At 46.1% G+C, this 16,812-nt stretch overlaps 1 protein-coding gene across 7 annotated transcripts in view; it reads left to right on the top strand.

Annotated features, from left to right (window-relative positions):
• The window catches only part of SWT1 (SWT1 RNA endoribonuclease homolog), a 793,385-nt gene that overhangs the window by 66,361 nt on the left and 710,212 nt on the right, over positions 1 to 16,812 (top strand). For all 7 annotated transcript variants that reach the window (XM_069232008.1, XM_069232009.1, XM_069232010.1 and 4 more), the window contains one exon: positions 6,646 to 6,740. In XM_069232008.1, the coding sequence (XP_069088109.1) occupies positions 6,669 to 6,740 (72 nt within the window). In that variant the 5' untranslated portion in view covers positions 6,646 to 6,668. The remainder of the gene's footprint in view (positions 1 to 6,645; positions 6,741 to 16,812) is intronic.

Genomic DNA, 16,812 nt, shown 5'->3' with positions numbered 1-16,812 from the left:
TCGAGCCGGGGGCGTCGGGTGCAGAGTGAAAAGTCTCACGATTCTGGCGGGAAGAGAGAGTTCTTTGGAAGTTGCTAAGTTGTTGCTGTTTGTGAACAGTGCCGCTGTTCTCAGGAGTTTCTTGGTCCTTTGGGGTCAGGGCAGTCCTCTGAGTCCTCAGAGGTCGTTGGTCCCTGTCGGATGCGTCGCTGTGCAGGTTCTATGAGTCTGGAGACAGGCCGGTAGGGCTGGGGCCAAGTCAGTTGTCGTCTCTGTCGTCTCTGCGGGCTTTCAGGTCAGCAGTCCTTCTTGTTGTTGTAGGTTGCAGGAATCTGATTTCCTGAGTTCAGGGTCGCCCCTAAATACAAAATTTAGGGGGGTGTTTAGGTCTGGGGGCAGTAGCCAATGGCTACTGTCCGGGAGGGTGGCTACATGCTCTTTGTGCCTCCTTCCTAAGGGGAGGGGGGGCACTTCTCTATTCCTATTGGGGGAATCCTCCAATCTCAAGATGGAGAAGGCAGGAGTCACCTCAGCTCAGGACACCTTAGGGGCTGTCCTGACTGGTGGGTGACTCCTCCTTGTTTTTCTCATTATCTTCTCCAGCCTTGCTGCCAAAAGTGGGGGCAGTGGTCGGAGGGGCAGGCATCTCCACTAGCTGGGATGCCCTGGGGCGCTGTAACAAAAGGGGTGAGCCTTTGAGGCTCACCGCCAAGTGTTACAGTTCCTGCAGGGGGAGGTGAGAAGTACTGTATTGTCTGTGAATAACCACTGTGGGTTGAAACTGCAACCTTGTCTATGATGAACGGAAGTTCTAACAGTGTGTGATATGCTTAAAGGGCCTGCAGGACATCTTGTATTTAGGCTTGAATACGGTTTGAAGCTTTAAAATTACTTTATCTAGAAAAATTCTCACTCAAAGAAAGGAAGCCGCTAGAGCTCCTATTTTCCTCTAGTCTCCTAGTTCATGTAATTGATTCAAGGAAGACTACTTTAGATGTTCATCATTGGAAACTTGAAGTGTCCAAGGGTTCAAAAGGCAGACTACTTTAAAGACCTTTAAAACTGTGGGTGCGTCTCATGGAGGAATAAATTGATTATAGTGTTTGTTTTGTAACGTTAAAACGTTTATTTAATCTTTTAACAAGAGGCATCATTTTTTGGAATATTGCCCTAGAGTACTTTGAAACCCCTCATGGCTGCTCTTGTGATGACCAGGTTGAGGGATAAAGCCCCTTTTGCAATCCACTTTTATTAAACCCAGGGCTAGAGGAGGTAGGAACTACATTTCTATCCAGCCACTAGTCCTCAAAATTATTTCAGTGCTTAGAGTACCAAGCAAAGGTGGAATGTTTTCTCAACTCTGGTACGGAAATAGCTACATCCCTAAACCAACCTAGTATTTGCAACCCCACACTCAACTTCCACACTATGACGTTAAGAGCTTTCAAAGCCCTCCACAATAAGTGAGGGTAATACAGAGAAGGCAGGTTCAGAGACTTGGTTTAATTTAATATTAGCTCTGGGTCAGAAGCTATGGTCTCCTGAGCCAAAACAGGGCTGTCGGAATCCTGGTTACTTTCGTCTCCCAAATCTTCAGAAGCACCCTGAGGAGAAGAAAAGCAGCAGGGGACGCATACAGAAGCCCAGTTGGCCATGGCACCTGTTTCTACAAGATAGTATATTGCTTTTAGACGGGACTCTTACAGTTGTCTTCGGAACTGGAACATGTTGGAAGATAGGCTCTGGATGATATTTTAACTGTGGAATAATCCGCCTTTACCAGGGCTAAAACGCACTTGTATTTTATGTGCTAGCTATACTTGTAAAATCTGAAGATTCTCACCCCCCTCCTGTCGCCTCCCCTTGATAGTCATAGATAATTGAATTATGGCCCAAATGTGTTTTTGACTGAAAACGGGAAGATGGTGATTCAGAGAACTCTGACTCGTGTCCTGTTTCCTTAAGTTCTGGCTGTCATATAAGATCCTGTAAATAGATGCAGAGGACCACATGATGTTGACCTTTGTGTCATATAAAACATTTTTATTGTAACTTGCCTACAATCCACGTTAAGGTCTCACTCACTTGCAGGCAGTCAGATAAGGACTGGAGATCCTTTAATAAAGTTTGGCTGCATAGGAAACTCTCTTCATAGAAACATTTGATGCAGCTTAGGCATGTGTTGGGGCGCTTTCCCCCGTTCTTCCACAAGAATCTGATAATAAAGATTATTTTTAGGCCAGAGAAGAAGAAGAAACCACACTCAAAATATTTATTTGCTTCTGGGACTGCAGGAATATTTTAAACAAAATCTTACATTAAATACCTTTTAGTTAAATAAAACGGGAAGCTTGATTTGTCTATATTTCTTAAGCACAGTGCTTTTGAAGGCGTAATGTAAGGCAGATGATCGGTATTCTGGACATGATCCTGCATATAAAAACCTTTTTTGATGTATGGTGGAACAACGCATGCGAATATGACGCATGCCTTTACAACGCGATCTCTACAACCACCGTGTCTTCACCACGCATGCATTTGCAACACAATTCGTTGTAAAAGCATGTTTGGTAAAGGAACATGCGTAGCAAATTCTCCTCCTCCCGCACCCAACACCTGCCCAAACCCTTAAAACTGCCCCTTCCACCCCCTACCCTGAGCCCTAACCCTCCACCCTACCTTGTCCTAAAACCTACCCCGCCCTGTCCTAAAAACTACCCGACCCCCACCCGCCCTAAAAGCTACCCTGTCCTGTCCTAAAAACTACCCCACCCGCGTCTCTCACCCTAAGCCCTAAAAGCTACCCTGCCCTGTCCTAAAAATAACCGCCCCCTGCCCTAAACTGTAAAACCAACCTGTCCTAAAAACTACTCCTCCCTGTCCTAAAAACTTCCCTGACACCCTGCCTTGAAACCTAAAACCTACCCTGCCCTGTTCTAAAAACTACCCGACCCCTACCCTAAAACCTACCTTGCCCTAAAACTACCCCTATCCCCCCATCCCCAAGCTAAACCATACCCTGTCCTAAAACCTATCCTGCCCTGTCCTAAAAACTACCCTGATCTCCTGCCCTAAACCCTAAAATTTACCCTGTCCTAAAAATTACACCACCCTGTTCTAAAAACTACCCTGACCCCTGCCTTAAACCCTAAAACTTACCATACCCTGTCCTAAAAACTACCCCACCCTAAAAGCTACCCTGCCCTGTCCTAAAGCCTACCCCACCCTGTCCTAAAGGCTACCCCACCCTGTCTTAAAACCTACCCTGCCCCCACCCAAAATCTACCCTGCCCCATCCTAAAACCTATCCCGCCCTATCCTAAAAGTTACCCGACCCTCAGCCCTATACCATAAGACCTACACTGTCCTAGAAACTACCTCTCCCTGTCCCAAAAACTATTCGGACCCAGGCCCTGAACCCTAACACCTACCCCGCCCTGTCCTAAAACTACCCCGACCCCCCCCACCCTAAACTCTAAAAGCAGCCCTGCCCTTTCCTAAAACCTACCCCCACCCTGTCCTAAAAACGACCTGACCCTCTGCTCTGAACCCTAAAAGCTACCATGCCCTGTCCTAAGACCTAACCCGCCCTGTCCTAAAAACTACCCCAACCCTAAAACTTGCCCTGCCCTTGCAACTACCCCACCCTATCATAAAAACGACCCCAAACCCCCGTGCCAAACCCTAAAATCTACCCTGTCCTAAAACCTACCCCACCCTGTCCTAAAAACTACCCTGAGCCACCTTCCTTAACCTACTGTGCCCTGTCCGAAAACTACCTCTCCCACACCCTAAACCAAAAAAGCTACCCTGCCCAGTCATAAAACCTACCCCGCCTTGTCCTAAAAACTACCCTGCCCAAAAACTACCCCACCTCCCTCCCACACCCTAAACCCTAAAAGCTACCATGCCCTGTCCTACAACCTACCCTGCCATGTCCTTAAAAACTACCCCAAACCGAAACCCTAAAACTTACCCTGTCCTAAAAACTAACCCACCCTGTCCTAAAAACGACCCTGACCCCCGCTTTCACCCTAAATCCTAAAAGCTACTTTGCTCTGTTGTAAAACCTGCCCTGACCCACCACCCTAAACCATAAAACCTACCCTGTCTTGTTGTAAAATGACTCCTCCCTGCCCTAAACCCCAAAACCTACCATGCCCTGTCATAAAACCTACCCCGCCCTGTCCTAAAGGCTACCCTGCATTAAAAACCATCCCCCTTTCCCGCCCCCCACCCTAAACCCTAAAAGCTACCCTGCCCTGTCCTAAAACCTACCTTGCCCTGTCCTAAAACCTACCCCAACTCTAAACCCTAAAATTTACCCTGTCCTAAAAATAACCCACGCTGTCCTGAAAACTACTCCACCCGCCCCACTCTAATCCCTAAAACCTACCCCACCTTGTCCTAAAAACTACCCGAACACTGTCTTCGCCCTAAACCCTAAAAGCCACTCTGCTCTGTCCCAAAACCTACCCCACCCTGTCCTAAAAACTACCCTGACCCCTACCGTAAACCCTAAAACTTACCCTGTCCTAAAACCTACCCTGTCATAAAAACTACCCGACTCCCCTGTGCTAAACCCTCAAATCTACCCTGTCCTGAAACTTACCTTGCCCTGTCCTAAAAAAATACCCTGAGCCCCGCCCTGAAATCTACCCTGCCCTAAAACTACCCCTCCCTCTGCCCTACACCCAAAAAGCTACCCTGCCCAGTCCTAAAACCGACCCTGCCCCGTCTTAAAACCTACCCTGCCCTAAACACTACCCACCTTAAAAGCTACCCTGCCCTGTCCTACAACCTACCCTGCCCTGTCTTAAAAACTATCCCAATCCTAAAACTTATCATGTCCTAAAAACTAACCCACCCTGTCCTAAAAACTACTCCGCCGCAACCCTAAACCCTACCCTGTCCTAAAAACTACCCCGACCCCTGCCTTTGCCCTAAAAGCTACTCTGCTCTTTCCTAAAACCTACCCTACCCTGCCCTGTCCTAAAGACTACTCTGACCCCCATCCTAAACCCTAAAACCTACGCTGTCCTAAAACCAATCCCACCTTGTCCTAACAACTACCCCACCCTAAAACGGACTGTCCTGTCCTACAACTACCCCTCCCTGCCTTAAACCCTAAAAGCTACCCTCCCCTGTCCTAAAACCTACCCCGCCCTGTCCTAAAAACAACCCCACGACCCACCCCAAACCCTAAAACCTACCCTGTCTTAAAAACGACCCCACCCTGTCCTAAAAACTTCCCCAGTCCCCTTCCTAAACCCTGCCCTGTCCTAAAAACAACCCCGACCCTGCCCCCACCCTAAAAGCTACCCTACCCTGTCCTAAACCTACACCGCTCCGTCCTAAAAACTACCCCCACCCCTCACCGTAAACCCTAAAGCTTACCCTGTCCTAAAAACCTACCCTACCCGGCCCTGTCCTAAAAACTACCCCGACCCCTGAGCCTCCGCCCTCATCCTAAATCGTAAAAGCTGCCCTGTCCTAAAACCTACCCTGCCCTAAACACTAAAACCTACCCTGTCCTGTCCCAAAAACTACCCCGCCCTAAACCCTAAAAGCAGCCCTGTTCTCAAAACCTACCCCATCCCCTCCTGACCTACAAACTATCCCAACTCCGCACCCCACCCTAAACCCTAAAAACTACCCCAACCTTAAAACCTTCCCCACCCTATCCTAAAAACTACCTCTACCCTCTGACCCTGTCCTAAAAACTACCATAAAGTGGCCCCACTTACCTTTCTGTCCTCTGGTCGCTACTCCTTCCTGTTTCGCCCGGACTGCTGTCTCTGCTGTTACCACGCACATGCTTGCTAAAAGCATGCGTAGGAAACGCATATTCGTGGTAATTGCAGCGTGGTCAATGCATAGCGTTGCACTGACCGCGTTGCTAGCGATGTTTCCCCCTTTTTGAGTGCACTTTTCATGGTCCATAGAGTAATGTACTGTGCCCGCACATTTGCACAAGTGGCTACAGTCCCTGTTTGAAGGGGGTTTCCGTAGCAACCAAAACTCTTCTTGCGAGTTCTGGTATGCTATAGAAAACCTTCCTGGTGTAAAACCTAAAATTCCTATGCATTCTGATCATTAAAGCACAGAAAGAACAACCTTTTCCACAGTATGAGGTGGAAATCTATAGCTTACAGCTGGCCCACTCAGCCTCCGTGTTCAGGGGTAGGGAGCTATGTCTCAAATCGCTGCATGTCTACTGGCTATTTTACTCCATAGAGTAAAAATCTTTATAAAACTATATAAAAATATTTCTTACATCTACACTGCTGCGACGAAGCAGAACAAAGCAGGAAGTGGGCGATGTGAGTGACCATTTGTTACAGGAAGGGGGGAGTAAGGCAATAGAAACTGAAGAAAGGCATTTATTAAAAACTTGTGTAATGCACTGTTCACTTTGGTTCTTATAGTGAGTGCGATGCACCAGCTTACAGTTCCACAGCATCTAAATCACAGTTAAGACCTTAAGCTAAATTCATAGAAGCCTCCACTGTACAGCAGCATTGTCCGGACTGAAGTTGATGGAAGCTATGTGTTATTGAAAGCCAGAGACTGTCACAATATCTTAATGGATGTGCATCAGCCCTGTGTACTAATGTGCATTTTCTTTGTGAATGAAAATACAAATGTGTACAATTTCATTTTCAGACTTTTACAACAGTTCCTAAAAAATGTCGGAACCTAAGCTGAAGAGAAAAAAATCTGCTAAGAAAAAGCATGGCTCGTCTCACGGCAGCAAACAAGTAAGAAGACATTTCGTATAATTGTTTAAAAAAATATTTTATTTTAGAGCCATTTCTTCCTCCGTCGTTGATACAAGGTGTGGCAAAGCCAACTTGTCTTGGCTTTGATATGCAGGAGTGTAGTTATTGGCTTTGCCACAGCTTGTCTCAGGATGCTTTATTGCAAACAATATATTGAAAGATGGCTGCCTCAATGTGTGCATGCATTGTTAGCCATCTTAGAATGCATTTTTCATAAAGATTAAAAAAAACTCAACCCAAGATAGCTGCTCCTGTAGGGCATGTGTGTGCCTGTATGGCAATCCTTGAATGATTTTTGTGTTAGTTATTTAAAACGAATACCGTTCCTAGATTGCTGACTGGTACTATTCGCTTTGCGAATGTTTGCTCCACAGTTTTACAAGCACTAACAAAGCCCATATAGTACCAAAATATTGTGGCCTAAATATCATCTGACAAACATTTTGTGTCCTAAATATTGTTTACTGACATATCAACCCTTTGACGTTAATAATGAAAAACATACACTCAATGAGCCTTATTTTGGAAACTATTTAGGCAACAATATATATTCAGATGCTATTTTTGTTATTGATATTCTGGCATACAATCCCAATCTGAATGAGCACAGTGAAGAAACAGGAAATGGGGATATTTTATTTATTTGAATTTTATATAGCGCTAGCTAGACCCAAGGGTATCAGAGCACTTTACATGTTATGCAAATACGCTTACAGGAAGTACATGAGAATTGTGTGGGTCAAACAATCGGAGAGTGTAGGACAAAAAGCGTTATGGTAGTCAAGGTGGACACAAATGTAAAAAACAATATAGCATTAAGGAAATGACAGTAGAGATAGATTTGAGACTGAAAGAGTCGAGTGACCTCCTAGACAGAGCCTGTTGATGAGAGTTGGCTTTTTGGGAGAAAATAGATCAGCTTGTGCATGTGTTGAAGGAATTCTTAAGTAGTAGAGATTTGAGGTCCTGTATGAAGCAAGAAAAGGAGGTGTTGTAGTGAAGGTCCCTCGGGAGTGAATTGCAAATCCTAGGAGCATTTCCAGAGAATGAGCATACGTGGGATTATTTCTTCATAAATTTAGGAGGTATGAGAAGAAGAGAGTTAAAAAAAAGAAATTCTGTCTGGATACCGTTGTGGCCTTGAGTTTTACCAGAATTTAGTTTCGCTATTGCCGCTTTTATCTTGGGGATTGAGAGTTTTTCCTCTAGGGGCTGAATATCATCCCCGAAAAGGGTCAGGAATTTCACAGCGAGCAAATACTATGGCATTAGCCAGAAGACGTGCCCTTTAGAAATCATACTATCTCGCAAATTCCCCTGCTATTTGCACATCTGTCTTATAGGTGACACCGGTGTCTCCTATTGTAGTTTGCACCCAACAAGCCTCCACTTACCGCTGACCCAATCATACCAGGAGCCTGCCAGCCTATTGTAGAGGCGATGTTATGTCGCCAAGATCTGCGTTCTTGTTTCGTTCTGTGCAGTGCACAATACTTGTTGTGCAAGGCTTCAGTCCTGGAAGAGCCTGAGGGTCAGATGATGCCTCAGGCCTCCCTTCAAGTTGTACCAGCCACTTCTCGAGGCCTTCGATCTCTTCTGTTACTTCCTGTCATTTATATGCAATAACATTCTGTGCTCAATTTTGCAACACAGTTTTGTAAGCCTCCCACAAAATCACCCTCATGTCTAGAATGACAGGAAGGCGCCGTGCATCACCACCCTTCCTCCTCTTCAGTCATCTCCAGCGCCAACTCACTCCCTGGGTCAGTACACCTTTAGGGCTGGAGTTTGGGGAAGGGACCCCCTGGCAAAGATCAGGCCACGACAGAGCCCTGACTCACTCCTCTGATTGACCCCGATGCTCTGTTGGCTCCCAGTATGTGCGCCTCCTCCTCTCCCTTAGTGGCTGCAGTCGGGAATGGCTGCCGTTTTAGGCCTTGCAATCCGGGCCATAATATTGTGATTTCTCACTCTTGGGGTATCTATTAGGGACCTTGGGCACTTCAGCAGGCCTTGGGGATCATCTGGGTGACCAGTCTTGGCGTTGATGAGGCCGAGGGGCATCGGATCACTGTAGTATTGTTGGAGCTTGGACGAAGCTCTCAGTAGGCATGTCTAGCCGGCCATCTTGTTGGCTCCACCCACCCGGTGCATCCAAACTCTTGAGCCATGGATAGGTAAGCATTTGTATTTTGGAGAGAGAGGTAGTAATTCAGTCGTGTTGGGGGTTCAGCTTAAGGTGGTTGGTGTTTTTAGCCCAGATTGTATCTTGATAAGTATCTTAAGATGCTGCATGATTTTATTTTGTAGTAGAGTTGTGTGTCGGTGGCATATAGGTGATATAGGATTCCAGATTGGTTCAGTATAACTGTTAGAGTTCCATAATAGATTAAAAAGGGCTGGGGAGAGGATAGAACCTTGTGGTAAACCTTGTGGTACTGGTGCAGACTTCAAGAGACAACTGTTGATTTTTATTTGTTGAGAACTGTGTTGCAGATAGGGCGTGAACCATCTCAGGACTGTGCCATTCCTCTGTGAGTTGTAGTAGGAGACACTTCTCCAACGTTTTGGCTAGGAACGAAAGGTTGGTGATGGATCTGGGGTTGTTGAGGTTTTTTGGGTTCATCCCTGAGTTTTTGAGAAGGGGTGTGACTTGGCCAAGTTGGAGGGAGTCAGGAACGAAGCCTATGAGAGTGAGGCTTTGATGATTTTGGTCCAAAATGGGGAAATGATATGATATAGGTTCTGTACTAGGGTGGAAGGGAGGGGATCAGTAATGTGGGATGCAGGTTTCAAGTTTACAATTATTTTGTAGACTTCTTCTGTCATTGGTTTGAAGAAGACAGCTAGAGGGGAAGGAATGAGACTAGATGTAAGGAAATGCCTCCTTGGCATGGTTACCCCCTGACTTTTTTGCCTTTGCTGATGCTATGTTTTGAATTGAAAGTGTGCTGAGGCCTGCTAACCAGGCCTCAGCACCAGTGTTCTTTCCCTAACCTGTACTTTTGTATCCACAATTGGCACACCCTGGCATCCAGGTAAGTCCCTTGTAACTGGTACCTCTGGTACCAAGGGCCCTGATGCCAGGGAAGGTCTCTAAGGGCTGCAGCATGTCTTATGCCACCCTGGGGACCCCTCACTCAGCACAGACACACTGCTTGCCAGCTTATGTGTGCTGGTGAGGACAAAACGAGTAAGTCGACATGGCACTCCCCTCAGGGTGCCATGCCAACCTCTCACTGCCTATGCAAGTATAGATAAGTCACCCCTCTAGCAGGCCTTACAGCCCTAAGGCAGGGTGCACTATACCATAGGTGAGGGCACCAGTGCATGAGCACTGTGCCCCTACAGTGTCTAAGCCAAACCTTAGATATTGTAAGTGCAGGGTAGCCATAAGAGTATATGGTCTGGGAATTTGTCAAACACGAACTCCACAGCACCATAATGGCTACACTGAAAACTGGGAAGTTTGGTATCAAACTTCTCAGCACAATAAATGCACACTGATGCCAGTGTACATTTTATTGTAAAATACACCCCAGAGGGCACCTTAGAGGTGCCCCCTGAAACTTTAACCGACTATCTGTGTAGGCTGACTGGTTCCAGCAGCCTGCCACACTAGAGACCTGTTGCTGGCCCCATGGGGAGAGTGCCTTTGTCACTCTATGGCCAGTAACAAAGCCTGCACTGGGTGGAGATGCTAACACCTCCCCCAGGCAGGAGCTGTAACACCTGGCGGTGAGCCTCAAAGGCTCACCCCTTTGTTCCAGCACTGTAGGACACTCCAGCTAGTGGAGTTGCCCACCCCCTCCGGCCACGGCCCCCACTTTTGGCGGCAAGGCCGGAGAAATTAATGAGAAAAACAAGGAGGAGTCACTGGCCAGTCAGGACAGCCCCTAAGGTGTCCTGAGCTGAAGTGACTCTAACTTTTAGAAATCCTCCATCTTGCAGATGGAGGATTCCCCCAATAGGATTAGGGATGTGCCCCCCTCCCCTTGGGAGGAGGCACAAAGAGGGTGTACTCACCCTCAGGGCTAGTAGCCATTGGCTACTAACCCCCCAGACCTAAACACGCCCTTAAATTTAGTATTTAAGGGCTTCCCTGAATCTAAAACTTTAGATTCCTGAAACTACAAGAAGAAGAAGACTGCTGAGCTGAAAAACCCCTGCAGAGGAAGAACAGAAGACACCAACTGCTTTGGCCCCAGACTTACCGGCCTGTCTCCTGCCTTCCAAAGAAACCTGCTCCAGCGACGCTTTCCAAGGGACCAGCGACCTCTGAATCCTCAGAGGACTGCCCTGCTTCAAGAAAGACAAGAAACTCCCGAGGACAGCGGCACTGCTCCAAAAGAACTGCAACTTTGTTACAGAGGAGCAGATTTAAAGACCCCTGCAAATCCCCGCAAGAAGCGTGAGACTTGCAACACTGCACCCGGCGACCCCGACTCGATTGGTGGAGAACCAACACCTCAGGGAGGACCCTCCGGCGACTCCGAGACCGTGAGTAACCAAAGTTGTCCCCCCTGAGCCCCCACAGCGACGCCTGCAGAGGGAATCCCGAGGCTCCCCCTGACCGCGACTGCCTGAACCTAAAGTCCCGACGGCTGGAAAAGACCCTGCACCCGCAGCCCCCAGCACCTGAAGGAACGGAACTTCTGTGCAGGAGTGACCCCCAGGACGCCCTCTCCCTTGCCCAGGTGGTGGCTACCCTGAGGAGCCCCCCCCCTTGCCTGCCTGCACCGCTGAAGAGACCCCTTGGTCACCCATTGAAATCAACAGAGAACCCGACGCTTGTTTGCACACTGTACCCGGCCGCCCCCGCGCTGCTGAGGGTGTACTTTCTGTGTGGACTTTTGTCCCCCCCCCGGTGCCCTACAAAACCCCCCTGGTCTGCCCTCCGAAGACGCGGGTACTTACCTGCTGGCAGACTGGAACCGGGGCACCCCTTTCTCTCCATTGAAGCCTATGTGTTTTGGGCACCTCTTTGACCTCTGCACCTGACCGGCCCTGAGCTGCTGGTGTGGTAACTTTGGGGTTGCTCTGAACCCCCAACGGTGGGCTACCTTGGACCCAAAACTGAAACCTGTAAGTGACTTACTTACCTGTGAAAGCTAACAATACTTTACCTCCCCCAGGAACTGTGAAAATTGCACTGTGTCCACTTTTAAAACAGCTATTTGTGTTTTAGGTGAAAAGTATATATGCTACTGTAATTATTCAAAGTTCCTAAAGTACTTACCTGCAATACCTTTCAATTGAGATATTACATGTAGAATTTGAACCTGTGGTTCTTAAAATAAACTAAGAAAAGATATTTTTCTATAACAAAACCTATTGGCTGGATTTGTCTCTGAGTGTGTGTTCCTCATTTATTGCCTGTGTGTATGTACAACAAATGCTTAACACTACTCCTTTGATAAGCCTACTGCTCGACCACACTACCACAAAATAGAGCATTAGTATTATCTCTTTTTGCCACTATCTTACCTCTAAGGGGAACCCTTGGACTCTGTGCATGCTATTCCTTACTTTGAAATAGCACATACAGAGCCAACTTCCTACACTAGACAAGTGGGGGCAGGTGGGAGAGTGTGTGGTGGCTGGGATGGGAGGAGCAGGAGAGCACCAGTTTGCAGCCTTGAGTCACAGATCAGAAAGCAGGTTGGCTACAAACAGCAAGAGGGAAGGAAATATAATAGTCCCTCATGCACTGTAATGCAAGTGCGCCATAAAAGACAAAAGGACACATAAAAACAGTCAGTAGATTTGTGACACAGCCGGGAGCCTATGAGCTCATCTTAGATATGATTGACAATGTCTCAGGCCAATAGCTTAAGGAGGCAGGACATAAAAAGCCAGTGGTTGGAATGGGCTCGCTTGAAGCCCACTCTGAGTATATTGGTGACAATAGGTCCTTAACAGTAGACATCAAAAGCTACCTGCAGGCAAAACCAGAAAAGTTGTTCAGTCCAGACTCTGATATGAAAGCACAAAAAAGCAGCTGATCCTCACCATTTCAGCTACCAGAAAACCTATTCCTCTTTAGTTTTGTTTCACTCTGTCAACTAAGAGCGTAGGATGCTCAGTACTCTGCCGCAGTGCTTGCCCCTGCCGTTCATTGGGGCCTCCACTCTTCAGTGGGCCCCTAGTTTGTCCAGAGCCTTTGTATAACTGAAAGGCGACATGACTCAGTGGCTCTTTTAGTGGATCCCTCATTAACGTTTTTCAGTGAGGGATCCTGTTATTTTGCGTATCCCAAAGGTGCCTTTAATTTTTTTTACGCCATGTAAGACAGATGGAGAGCGATGTAAACGAGGGTGGGGCAGAAGTGAGAAGCTTGGTGGAACTTGTAGAAGGAAGGGGTGGATGGGACGTTGTTGTTTGTGCCTGACTTTTGCCTCAACGATGCTATCCTCTACCCCATGTGTTACTAAGAGTCTACGGAATTAAAAGTAAGAGTGGATATGTATGACTGGGGCAGTGGGCATGACCGAATGCTGCCATAACTGCATGTTGTACCTGATCTCCAGATGTTTAGGTTTTTCACATTGCCAGGCATGGCTCCATTCCCACAGAGCACCTCTTCCCGTGCGCCCCAATCCTGCTCCTACTACCTTACTTGTACCAAACCCACACATCCTGTGATTCTTGGCAAATTACTTAATCTCCCCGTGCCTACCAAAAATTAATGTGTCCTTGAGTACTGTAACTGGTGCTCATGGAAAGTGCTCCAATACCTTCGGGTCGATTTTGAGCTATAAAAAAACCTGCAAAAACAAAATCTGTGCCGGGCAAATGAGTTGGAAGAGCTTTGTTGTTGCATAGCAGAAGGCCAAAATAATTGGGCCAGGCATATAGAGCAAGATACCCACTACTAGAGGCTTCCGATAGCTGTGATGTGTGCTTTTTACAGATGATCTGCAGCTTTCCCTGACAGTTATGCAAAGAAATTCCGCCAATGCTAACATATGCTTATCAGGATTTATTAAACCAGCATTGGCAAAGTCATTAGATCTGGTGTGCATTTTCATTATAAATTTGCTCTGTTGAATTTGCCAGTGTTATAGCCTCAATAGAGTAGATCTGCATAGGGATGGAAAGCTACTAGTAATTCGAGGTATGGGCAGAGAGTGGTGCGGCAAGGAAGAAGTGTGAGCAAAGAGTTTTGGGCTGATAGAGATGCAGCCGGGTACACCAACAGACTGAGAAGTGTGTAGACTGGTGGAGGCACACACAGGGATAAGTGAGATTGGGTTAAGCAAATGGAGGTGTTGACTGGAAAAAGTGTGGGATGAGTGTAAGCTAACAGAAGCCAGACTAGGATAGATGTGTGATGGATGCGGGCTGATGGAGGTTCATCCGCGGATAGGTTTGGGATGTGTGACGTGTTACCAACCACATGTGATAACTGAAGAGACCTGCACAAAATTGTTTGTGCGAAACAATACCAACTGCTTTAGAGAAGGAGAGGTGTTGCAACTCTGATGCCTTATGGAGTAAGTTATGGGAATGGGCTAAGTTAATGCGACAATTAGCTTTCCTGGGTTTTAGCTAAATTGTCTGTTAATGGCTGGCCAGGCACTTTCACCACCTGTGGCACACAATCATTGAGTAATTTTGAAGCCAACTGCTTACATTGCTTCAAGACTGCTGTGTGAGGCATGAAGACACTGGCACAAAGTGGAAGCATTGTATGGAGAATGTCATAGCATAAGGTGGTAACTGTGCTTCGTAAGTCCTGCTGTGTGCATGGCGCAAGAGCTAGTGTATGTGCAGCTGGAACTCTCAAGTAAATGTGTAAGCTGCATGGTAGGAAACATGCTACCCACGTTGCACAGTCTCTGCTGTGCGTGTGGCTGAATATATAACTTGTTGTATTGATCAGGGATAATGTGCCAGGGGGACTTTGAATTGCTGTGCACAATGCTGTCGACTTTAGTAAGTTATATTTTATCATATTATTTCTGAAGGAAGGGCTGTTCTGCCAGCCTGTTCATGGTTTTGGGTCTGATAGTAGACAAAAGATTTTTTTCAGATATTGGGGCGATAGAGAACCAGAATTGTGCCCATCATTGAAAGAAAAACAGAGAATCATAACCTGAAATGGCGCCTCACCAGGGATGTAGCTGCTAGGGAACTACCAGAAATAAGTTGAATTTTACAACACGCATTATCAAGTGAAGTTTCACAGTCCGATGTAGCAAAACCATTGTTAGTGGGAGGAATAATGCTAAAGGTTCGACTGTGATGGGGGAAAACTGCCATCTATAGGTGACTAGATTAATGTTAACAATTAGTATCTGCATTCTCTGGTATTTTTTGATGGTAAAATGTCACAGAAAGTAACATCAAAGTTAATATACATGTGTTAGTCGTATGTGTTTGTCAATATAATTTCACTCCATCTGTCCGTTTTAGTTAATTGGAATAGAAACACTGGGAACACTCTTTTGTGTGTACCCACAGACCTCTACATGTGGTAGTAGAGGTATGTCGGTAACACCAGATACAATCTTGCTATATTGCTCCGTGACATAGAATGCTCAGATGTTGCTGGAACCAAAGGGTTATGGTGAGGGTAGTGTCTTTAAATTGCAGTGCTCAAATATGATAACTTTTTCAGAAGTAAAAGAAAATGCAGGAAAGGCCTACATTCTCGCAATTACCTGCATTAGTTGTAGCTTCCGTGCAAATTTACTATTGTGGAGGAATTATATTTTGTAACCTGTTCATGCTACACATACCCATTCCAACGATGCAGGAATTATTGTGGGCAGCAGAGAATCCCATATTGCCTGGGGTTATTATAAAACTAGCATAAACTGTAGAAATGCCGGATAAGTGTGCGTCAGCATGGTGGAGCAGTGGACAGAATGGTGAAAATATTCAGTGGATTGATGAGGAGGAGGAGGTCTGTAAGGCCAATGTGGGATGAAAGTATCCACAACATTTATTTAAAGGTGCATGTTGTTGTTAATGTGGATTTCAGGGGCATTTGACGTCTGCATGAGAATGTGCGGCTTTGAAAAGTATGTTTAGAAAGGGTAGGTGGTATCAACACAAAGTAGACAAAGTGCGGGTGCTGCTGAATGTGCTCCAGTGTCGGCAAAATATACTGGGACAAATTCATATTTCATAGGGGCTAGCACAAAACCAGTTCACTAATATTTGCCAGTTCTGGCTGGATCCCCTTCATTTCTTGCACTAGTCCGGGAAGTGCATAATCTTTGAGTAAAGAGGTACATTTTCATAATGAAGGTTTGCTTTTGAACAAAACAATAGATCATGAGGCATCCAAAAAGAGGGGAAAAGGGAGAATAATGTGTACTTAACTTTAATGTCTTAAAGCATATATTTCACTTGGAATCGTCTTGTCCACTAGCAAGAATGTTCGGTTAGGAATATTCTCTTGTACGCTCCAGCCAGCTGGTTGGAGTCCATTTGTGAAGGCTCTCTGTAATAAACCTTCAACTTGTGAAATCTCTTTTTGCAAAGATCCTTTCCCAAGTTTTTCTCCAGACTAGTGCAAGTTACATTTCTTGGATGTTGCAGCTCACAGAAAAAGCACATATCTTATTTTTTCACTAAAAGCCTCTTCCTTCTCACCCTCGGAGTCCCCTGACCACCCAAACTCCCCATTGATTAAGGACTTGGTGCTAAGTCGCAAATCACTTTTGGTACGTGAGCAGTAGCTCTTTGTTTACTCCCATGACCCTAAAGATACAACAAATATTTACAAACATTTGCCTATTGCGAGTGAAGTGATTTGAAGGCTTGCTTCTTTCTTTGCATTTAGTTCTGTGTGGCATGTGAACAATATTGACAGGTATCAATCTGAAGATAAAACTGGTGCTGTGGAAATATGTTGCATCAATAGCACTTTTCAGTTGCCTCTTAGGTTTTCTTCTTTATATCTAAAGGCAAGTAACTCATTACTCTTATCTAGGCAATATGTGCTTACTTGGCAAACCCAGAAGCAACCTGAGGGTAATTGGGAACGCAGAATAACATGAAGCAAAACTAACAAGTATTAATTCCGAGCTAAGTTCCC

The sequence above is a fragment of the Pleurodeles waltl genome, chromosome 4_2 (assembly GCF_031143425.1).
Source record: "Pleurodeles waltl isolate 20211129_DDA chromosome 4_2, aPleWal1.hap1.20221129, whole genome shotgun sequence".
Lineage (NCBI taxonomy): Eukaryota > Metazoa > Chordata > Amphibia > Caudata > Salamandridae > Pleurodeles > Pleurodeles waltl.
Note: the sequence above shows the minus strand (reverse complement) of the source record. Positions and strands in the feature narration are given on the sequence as shown.